Source organism: Carya illinoinensis, chromosome 1, assembly GCF_018687715.1.
Source record: "Carya illinoinensis cultivar Pawnee chromosome 1, C.illinoinensisPawnee_v1, whole genome shotgun sequence".
NCBI classification, from domain to species: Eukaryota; Viridiplantae; Streptophyta; class Magnoliopsida; order Fagales; family Juglandaceae; genus Carya; species Carya illinoinensis.
In genome coordinates, this window is record NC_056752.1 from 22,194,182 (window position 1) to 22,204,947 (window position 10,766).

The following is a 10,766-nucleotide window of genomic DNA, read 5'->3' on the forward strand; positions in this document are numbered from 1 at the left end:
TCAATTTCAAACTGTCCAGAACCTAAATCTTATAAACAGGCTGTACAATTTCCTGAATGGCAAAAAGTTATGAAAAATGAACTTGAGGCTTTGGAGTTAAATAAAACCTGGAACCTTGTTACTCTACCTAAAAATAAACAGACTATTGGTTGTAAATGGGTTTTTAGAGTCAAATATAAAGCTGATGGAAGTATAGAGAGGCACAAGGCCAGATTAGTGGCAAAGGGCTATAATCAACAAGAGGGTTTGGATTTCTTTGATACTTTTTCTCCTGTGGCAAAAGTGACTTCTATTAGACTATTACTTGCTGTGACTGCAATTAAGAACTGACATCTCCACCAATTGGATGTAAACAATGCATTTTTGCATGGTGATTTACAAGAAGAAGTTTACATGGAGTTGCCCCCTGGAATGCCTAATGCAGAAAACAAGGTTTGCAAACTTTTAAAAAGCCTTTATGGTCTCAAACAGGCATCTCGAAAATGGTTTGAAAAACTGTCTACTGCCCTCATTAGTTATGGTTTTACTCAAGGGAATTCTGATTGCTCTCTTTTTATAAAGAAATCCACAACATCTTTTATGGCATTGCTGGTATATGTTGATGATGTGTTGTTGGCCAGTGATAGCTTACAAGAAATTCAACTCTTAAAAGAATTTCTGCATGATCAATTTACTATAAAAGATCTGGGGCCCCTCAAATATTTCCTTGGATTGGAAATAGCAAGATCCAAAGCAGGTATTTCCATCTGCCAAAGGAAATATGCATTGGATATTCTTCAAGACACAGGAATCATTGGTGCAAAGCCTGCAGCCTTTCCAATGGAGACCAACTTAAAGTTGACAGCCAATGATTCTGATTTGTATGAAGATCCTTCAGCCTACAGAAAACTCATTGGGAGACTACTATACTTAACACTTACAAGACCAGACCTTGCATATTCAGTACAAGTCCTAAGCCAATTCCTAGCTAAGCCTGCTGTAAGTCATTATCAAGCAGCAGTTAGAGTGTTAAGGTACTTGAAAGCAACTCCAGGCCAGGGATTGTTCTTCTTGGCATCCTCAGAAATGCAACTCAAGGCATTTTCAGACAGTGATTGGGCAGGGTGCATTGATACAAGGAGAAGTGTCACAGGGTTTGCAGTGTTTTTGGGTAACTCATTGATCTTATGGAAGTCCAAAAAGCAACTAACTATCAGTCGATCATCTGCTGAAGCAGAATATCGAGCACTTGCAGCCACAACATATGAAGTCCAATGGTTGAATTATGCACTGCAGGATTTACAGATTCATCATTCTCAGCCAACATTGATGTATACTGATAGCAAATCTGCCATGTCCATAGCCTCCAATCCAGTTCAGCATGAAAGAACCAAACACATCCAAATTGACTGTCATTTAGTTCGTGAAAAACTACAGCAAAACCTTATCAAGCTATTTTACATTCCATCTCGACTACAGTTGGCAGACATCCTTACAAAACCACTTGATTCTTTACCTTTTCACCATACTCTCCGCAAGATGAACATCCTCAATATTCATGTTCATCTTGAGGGGGGTGTTGGAGTATAGCATCAAAGATAGAAGATATGGAATTAAAAGCTAAATATGAGAAGGGCAGATTAGAGAATGTACATTGACAGTTATTTATGTTAATAAGACATCTGTTATTCTCTTCTCATATCTGTATAAATACATGTAAAACGTTTGTATCAATTCATTCAATTCAGTAGCCTTAATGCAATATACGATAGCCTTCTTTTCTTTCTCTATGTTTTTCTAGTTATCTAGAATTTAATCTTCTGTTTGTCAAGTTCTTAACAAAATGTAATAGATTTCATTTTTAAAACACTCGTGGATATAAATTTTATTGTTGAACTATCTAGGCTTCGTTTCGATACCAAATACCAAACTAGCTCATCTCATCTAATCTAATTATTACAACTTTCTTAAATTTTCATACAAAATATAATAAACAATTAAATATTTTTTAATTCTAAATCAAATTTAATATGATAATAATATTTTATTTAACTTTCAACAAAATATCTCATCTCATTTTATTTAAAATATATAACCAAACGAGGCTAAGTCTTTGGATCTCTCAATTTATATTTTATGTATTTTATATATTATTAAATTTATGGACTAGTATTTAAGCATTCAATTGTCGTCCAGGCACGTCCGCGGTAGGCCATTCGACCGCATGCAGTATTGACTCTAGCCTTTACAGAAAATTGCATTAACATACAACAGTTCAACAACTAATATTGCAAAAATCATATATCGATCGGTGTTTGATGTCTTTCCACAAAGTCAAATAAAAGTTGGTAAATACAAACTTAATTAATTAATTTAAAATATTCTTTTAAAAAATGGGAGGGCCTGCCCAGTTTGACTATGCATTCCATTATTTTTTTTGTTTTCAGGCAATCATGATCAAGACATTCAATTGGATCTTAGTCCTATTTATTTTACTCCATATTGTAGACATAAAACAACAAAAATTGCATTGTCAACCCAACTTATTATTCCATAAAATATTGTTTCCAAAAATAGAAATACTTAGACTCTTTACTCCATCTGTTTTATAACAATAAGGGAAATGCCACTCTATCGAGAAAAGATATTGATTGTTTTTTTTGCTTAATTGTTAAGTAAGCATTTTTAAATAAGTTTATGATTTTTTTTTCATAAAAAATGTTTAAATTAAGGGATTTAAAAAATGTTTGAAAAAAAATAGAAACAAAAAATAAAAAATAAAAAATTTGCACTAATCGGAACAAAACTTCGATAGGGCTCTCGATGGCCCTAGCACCACCCTAACAATAATACTATTGGATCATCTTAATTTTCCGTGGTTTATTGAAAGGGGTAGAGGAACCTACTTAGGTTTCACTCTTCATCTTTTATGTTTAAGAATGCTTTTTGTTTTGAATATGTTAATATTTTTATTAAACTACATAGCACCACATGGTAGTGCTGCATCAAGAGACAAGAGTGTAAATGAACCAGTCTATTCAATAGTTCACTCGGTACTAATCTAGTTAAACTCAAATCGAACTTGACTCGTGAAAATACTTATGTCTATGTATTGAATATATTTCATAGCTATACTTTATAATTTGTATAATAATTAGTCGATTAGATTTAATAATTTCATATACTAATATTTTTTTGAGAAAAAATTTCATATACTAATATATGGGAACGGTTTATGAAATAGATATATGCTATCATATTGTGTATGTATTAATAATTTATATAAGCATATAATGTATCGTTATTATAGATAAATATCAACTAGTTAGATATTAATTATTTATAAATTTTTAAAATCTTATAATTCAAAAAAGGTTTTATTTGGTAGTTGTACAAATCTAATATTACCTTTTTTTATTTTTTATTTATCTTATTTATTAATTATAAAATATTATTAAAAAATAAAAAAATAAACCATTCAAGCCGAGCTTGACTCGAACTCGTTTGTAGGATAAGCTCATATTTGAGTTGAAAGTTTAGCTTACCGAATCAAGTTCAAACAAATAATAAATAAAAATTTTGAGCTCAGGTTAGAACTCGAGTATTTTGAGTTGAGCCAAACTCGACAAACAAAAGATTGGCTCGGGTGATCATTTTATTTATGATACTCCCGAATATCGTGATTACTTTATTAAAAATCTTAACAAACAACTAGGGAGAAAAAAGCTAAAAATGATTATTAAAAATCTTAACAAACATAAGTATCTCTTGTTACTTATAGCGAAAGTTCAACTAACAATATTAAATTAGTACAGATAATGACTTGGAGATGCTCATGGATTAAAAATTAGTGGTTGAGAAAATATTTTCTCAATGCTATCATGAATTAAAATTATATCACGTGGCACTACGCGGTAGTGCTACGTCAAGATTAGGGCCATTTGTAGCTTATAGTTCATAATGTTTTTTATAATTATATTCTAAATAAAATATTTTTTTATAAAATAATTTATAAAAATGTCATTATTTTATAAAATACTTTAATTTTAAAATATGATTGCGAAAAGTTATGCTTGTGGCGGTTGAGTTTTGGGTGCGCCTCAATATTGTAGGTACAAAAGCATGTAAAAACTATGTATTTTCTTGTTTACTGTTCATGTAACAGAACAGAACAGAACATGCAAAGAGACAATTTAATTTCTTACTCGTTAAAATGTCTAAGGAAAGATCTTTCATCAAATCTAAATATATTCTCCCACAATCAGGTAATTCAGATCTTGTTTTTATAGCTAATTTCGAAGTCTACCGGAGTAGACCTGGACTGTATTTCATCATTTTCACATATATATTTTTCCTTTCATTGTTGTTTCCTTTTGTTTAGTTAAAAAAAAAAAAAAAAAAAAAAAACTCGTCTCTTGGACCTTTTTGTCAATAGAGGTTAAGTCATCTCCTCTTTTGAAGGGTGAGATATGAGTCTCTGTTAGAAATAGTTTTATCTCTTAGACAGTTTGTTTGTAGAGAGCTATAATAGTAGTTAAAAGATGATGAGACTTTTGAATTATAAAAGAAAAGAAAACCTACCTACATACACAAATATATTTCCAAGTTTAGAGGCCAAAATTCTTGGCTTTAATTATATATATTCATATTTTTGGAATTTTTGGGGTCACATATTTATTTATGCATATATATAAAAATATTATTTCTTAGCTCTTAGAGAACATTGTTTTTGGATTTAATAAAATAATAATTAAGATACCTTTATTTTTCTTATTTTTGTCGAGATTCAAAGATTTTAGATAGAGTAGTTAGATCGAAGAGCCTTTTCACATTTTAAGGAATTAGGATAATATGTTTATGCATTTTTCTAGGGGGCCAAAGAGTTTTTTATTTTTAATATTGCTGTTTTACAGCAATATTGAATGAAAAAATCAGGAAATAGTTCACTTGGAAATAAAGATGTTAAGGGAGGATATATAGAAAATAATCGCAAGGCTTTTTATTTACCAAAAAGAAAAAAAGAAAAAAAAGTGAGAAAATCCTACATGCATTTGTATGCGCATACACTCCTTAGAATTGTAAATATAATTTCTCTTTATATGCTATGAGACATTTGGGTTTTGGGGACAAGATCTTGAGCTTTGTAGACTTTGGAGACAAAATTCTTCAATTCACTACAAGAATTATTAGTTGTTGCTGCCAAATTTAGAAAGGGCGAGACAGGTTTCCTAGTAACAGCCTAGTAGTTACTGTAGCGGCATTTTTGTTGTGGTGAGAAAGACATTCGCCATCAAATATATTTATTACGGCGACTTCGATTCATCACAACTAATAATACCGTTGTTCAAGCCTGGAATGGTGACTAATTTTGTTGCGGCGACATCTTTATCGCCACGTGATGCTAGAAGCCTGCAAATTCACCCTCTCTGCAATTTTCCTCTCTCCGCAAAATCATCTGCAATTCCCAACCGAAGCAACGTCCGTCGGTCTATGTTCACTGCCCACCAGTCTCGGAGCAACCTTGCAGAGCACCAGGAAGCTTCATGAAAATGCTCAAAAAGAGCCTCCACCACCAAGCATGAACCAGCCGTGTGGAGCCCCCTGCGTTCACCACTGAAATAGAGCAAAACACCCTCCATCAGTTGTTTACTTCGTTCACGTTGAAAACTGTCTGAGAAAACAACACCGTAGAAATTTGCCTCGATCTCCACCGAAATTACCTTCTTCGCTGTGGTAGATCGGCTTCCCTGCTGCACGCCGTCCCTCCTCGCCTAGCCGGTAAGTTTCCTCCACTCTGTCTCTCTCTTTATTTCTCACCGTTCCTCTCTCTCTCTCTCTCTCTCTCTCTCTCTCTCTCTCTCTCTCTATAGGCTGTGTGACGCCCCCAACTTCCACGTACGAACACGTGGAAATCGAGGCGTCAGGATGATGACAACACGGGTCACACATCCCATCGACGAGTGCCAAGTGTGTGTACATACAACAACTGTACAAATAAAATAGCGCAACGGATAACAAAAGTCTTATAACTAAGTACCAGAATTTTTGTTTAAATACAAACTCGTTCAAAGCACACATAATAAAATATTACAAGTCTCAAATATAGTTACAAAACCAAATACAAGACATAAAAACTAGTAGAGATAATTTTTGACATAAACAACTCCAAATCAAAATTCTGGCGAAGCCGCCTCCTCGGGCTTAGCCTTCTCCTCCTTCTCAACATCTGCATCAAAATCTACGGTACCACAATGGTGCCACAGGTAAGTAATAATCCAAACAAACCACAAGATAAAAAAATATATCCATGCCACAACAATATGCATGAACATGATGCCATATGCCTATGTCCCAAAAATCCACCCTTTTTTCACGCACGCCAAAAAATTTCATTTTGGCCTAAAATATTTCCTTTAAACATAACCTCACCATTTTCCCAAATAATGGCCCAAAAACCAAACCATCAGAGCACTGTAGGTGGAAATCGCAGGCGGGACTCTACCACCATTCATACGCGGGCACCGTAGGTGGGAATCACAAGCGGGATTCTACCACCGTCCCTGCTTACCACCATCCCTACACCGCGTGCACCGGAGGCGAGAATCATAGGCGGGACTCTATCACCAACCCTGCTCACCACTATCCCTACACGTGCCTCTGACTCAAACCAGTCAATCCAATCGTTCACATATACCAAAAATCATTTCTCGCTTGAAAGTCCAGTTTTCAAGTTCCAACACATGTACATACATGCAATTACACGGAAACCTAATTTTCCTTTTTAAACATGAACATGTATGCACTATGAAATGCAAATATTAAGACACAAAATATCCAATAAATCTCAACATCAACCAAACATAACTAACTCTATCCTCAAATCCATCCGACCCCCGACTCCTCGGACTCAGTACGGAATAACCAACCAGTCACAATTTATTGTTAAAGCAAAAATATATTTAAATCTAAAATAGAGTTTGAAAAATATTTACAGCGCTATATGATAATTTTTGAAGGAGCTGCGAAGAAAAAGCAACGTAACAGTGTAAAATACACTGTGGTTGTGGGTTGTAAAATACCCACTTTTGAACGGGGACCAACCAAGACTTGGCATTGATAGGGAATGGCCTAGAGGTGTTTATGAAGCTAATGGAAGTGAGAGTTGGCCGTGGGTGGAGGTGGAAGCAAAAAAATGGCAAAACAAAGGTGAGCTCGTGGGAGTTACTCTGACAACGGATTGGAGCTGAAAATAGGTGGTTTAGGATGACAAGAGGTAGGTGATGATGTGGTGAAGAAATGGTGGCCGGAGGTGGAACGACGACGGCGAAATGGAGGAAAAACCATGTGGCTTGGAGGAGCTCGTGGCAGCTAACAGTGGCTCGGATGGAGGTGAAACTTGTTTGGGAGGTTCACTGGTCGGAGGGGAAGAAAACTGGGTGGGTGGTGTAGCCCACGGTGCCTGAACGGCGACGGTCTGGGCGGTAGAAGGAAAACGTCGATAGTGAGGAGAGAGAGAGAGAGAGAGTATGTCGCGCCGAAGGAGAACGGAAGAGAAGAAGAAAAAGAAAGAAAAAAGAAAAGAAAGAAAAAGAAAAGAGCAAAAGAGAAAAAGAGAAAGAAAAGATAGGGAAAAGAAATCAAGTCCAATCCTCACCTATGGAGTCCAGAAACTGATCCACGAAAACAATTTTAAAAGCTATAAAACGATTAAAATAATTTAAACACCACATCAAGTTAAAATATAATAAATAATTAGTAAAAACTAACAACTAAATTTTAAATAAAAAAACTAAAATAAATTACACAGCAATTGAAACTCAAAACGATAATTAATATTAAGAAAGCTTCACAAAACAAATATTACAACTAAATCAATCAATTAAAATACGATAATTTAAAATAAAAGAACTAATATTTTAATTAAATTAAAAAAACTCTTTCAGTGAAAATACACGTAAAAATGGGGTATCACAAGCTGCCCCATCATGTCCCACCATCCCACACGGCTTCTCCACTCGGTCCCAATCTCAGCAAGGTTTGATCAATCCTTTCACCAATCTGTGGTATTTCTATCCTTCATTGCAGTTTGAGAATGTCTATCTGTTTTAGATATATTTATTTTGCTAGATATACATGGTTTCATTTCCATTTACATTATTGTTTTCAGATACTAGTTGAAATTCAGATTAAATTGATTGTGAATCTTCATTTGCATCACTGAATATACGGCTTTTGCATTCAGATGCTTGGATCATAATTTTACTTCTCTCTTTCTAGCTTTCATCTGTTTGGTATTTTTCTGATTTTTCTCAAGATAATCTAACAACATTGGTCTTTTTTTATTTTCTTGTTTTTCGATTATGTTTAATAACGCATCTTTCATTTTTTTCCAATTAAAGCCATTGAAATGTCTCAAATTTCAAACTTCCAAACTTCTATGATTATTGCCGATTTCATATAACTATTGGATCTTGATTTTACATAGGACTAACTAGCATTAAGTGTTCAACAACAGAGAGTATAGCCTCAGGGAAACATAGAGAAGGTTAAAATCAAACATAGTACAACATTGTAAATGAAAAACAAGTTTTCATATCTATCTTTTTTGCTTTTTTAATCATGTGGCACCAAGTGGCATGATGAATCTCCAGGACAACTTGAGAGCCTGGAATACTGAAATTTACAAGCATACAGTAAGAGAGTTGCAGTATTTCAGACCCACCAAAATTTTTTGACCCCATGGGTGGAGCACTTTTTGAATCTATGAGCAGAAAAACAATTAATATTTTTTACTTGCACTAGAAATAGGCATGTTTGAAGATCATCAACCATTTGAATGTTTGTATGCTTAAGTAAAATTTCAGAGCAGTGACTAAATGGAATTGCCAAATAGAACATACTAAAGGTTGATGTCTTAGTAAATACAAAACGAAAAAGCTCACAACTTTTGAACATGATTAGACCATGATGACATTAATTTACATGTTATCATTCTGAATTAGGCCTAGAAATTCAGTTATCTGCAATGAGTTTGTACAAGTGGCTTGATTGCAGTTTGAGAATTGCATGTTTCCACTCAATAAACTATTTTTTTTTTTTTTTGTTTCTTTTGTTAGTTTTAGTTTCTGAGTGAGAAATATAAATTTTTCAGTATATTAATTATACATGCCAATTACTTGTTACAGTTTTAGTTTGCATTTATTGCAACAGCTGTGCTCTCAACCTTTTACAATCCTTTCACCAATCTGTGCAGCTTGACACAACTGACTACTGAATTTTATATGGGCCATTACTCACATTCTATAGCATGTGGCATGGTTTAATTGCATTATATCAATTTATAAATCCTTTGTGTAGTAAGACTTTCACATGTAAGATTGTTTAGAATAAGTTGACAACTATTCAACTCCACTACTTTCATCTTATAGTGAGTTTGACATGGATAAAAGCTGGATGCATATTACTAACCGATTTAGGTCCACAGAATATCGGGAAGGGTTACATCAATTCATGTCACTTGCCCAAGCTCATGCAATAACAAACAATATCAGGTGTCCTTGTCTTAACTGTCGTAATAACTTTTTCCACACTATAGACTTGGTGCAAAGACACCTATTCACCATAGGAATTGATGAAAACTACACCGAATGGATTTTTCATGGGGAGGAAGAGACTTGGGATGGTAATGACCTTGATGATGATGTCAATGAACTGCAAAATCACGAATATGTTGATAACATGGATGAAATGTTAGATGACATCCGTCTTGGATCATTTACGAATGTAGAGCTAGTTGAACAATCTACCGGGGAAGGACCCACCTATGTGGACCCTAGGGCAAAAAACTTTGATCAATTATTGGAAGATGCTAAACGTCCACTCTACCCAGGATGTGCTAAGTTCTCAAAGTTATCATTCATTGTAAAGTTGTTGCATATAAGGACAATTGGGGGGTGGAGTGTTAAATCATTTGACATGCTACTAAAGTTGTTGAAAGTTTCATTTCCGGATGCACTTTTGCCTGACTCATACCGTGAGTCACGACAGATGGAGCGGGCCCTTAGTTTTAACTATATAAAGATTGATGTATGTCGAAATGATTATATACTATACTGGAAGGAGAATGCTGACAAGCATGATTGTCCCAAATGTAGTTTGTCAAGATGGGTAACGTGCACAACTAAAGAGAAAAAAGTCCCCCACAAAGTACTTCAATATTTTCCATTAAAACCAAGATTGAAAAGGTTGTTTATGTCAAAAGATACAATTGTAGCCATGCGATGGCACAAAGAACACCGTTTCGACGATGAGAATGTGATGAGGCATCCACGTGACTCAGTTGGGTGGAAGGAATTTGATCAAGAGCATATCTCATTTTCTGTTGATGCTCGTAACGTGCACCTTGGTCTAGCCATTGAATCCCCCTTTCAATAATATGAGTAAACCTTTTAGTGTATGGTCAGTAATACTTGTACCTTACAACCTACCTCCATGGTTGTGCATGAAAGACCAGTTCTTCATGCTATCTCTTTTAATTCTTGGACCGAAGGCCCTGGGCAATGAGATCGATGTGTATTTGCGGCCACTTATTGATGAGTTAATTGATTTGTGGGAAAAAGGTGTTGAGATGTATGATGCATCGAGAAAACAATTGTTTCAATTACATGCAGCATTATTATGGACGATCAATGACTTCCCTGCATATGGAAATCTTTCTGGGTGGAGCACGAAAGGAAAATTGGCATGTCCAACTTGTAATCGTGAAACTGATTCTTTGTGGTTGAAAT

At 34.7% G+C, this 10,766-nt stretch overlaps 2 protein-coding genes across 2 annotated transcripts; both read left to right on the forward strand.

Annotated features, from left to right (window-relative positions):
* The first annotated feature begins 393 nt into the window (after window positions 1–393).
* Window positions 394–1,569, forward strand: LOC122275525 (uncharacterized mitochondrial protein AtMg00810-like). The gene has a single exon (XM_043084658.1). The coding sequence runs from the start codon at window positions 394–396 to the stop codon at window positions 1,567–1,569; it is 1,176 nt and encodes a 391-aa protein (XP_042940592.1).
* A 7,848-nt stretch (window positions 1,570–9,417) lies between these two features.
* On the forward strand, window positions 9,418–10,413 carry LOC122275604. The gene has a single exon (XM_043084765.1). The coding sequence runs from the start codon at window positions 9,418–9,420 to the stop codon at window positions 10,411–10,413; it is 996 nt and encodes a 331-aa protein (XP_042940699.1).
* The last annotated feature ends 353 nt before the right edge of the window (window positions 10,414–10,766 follow it).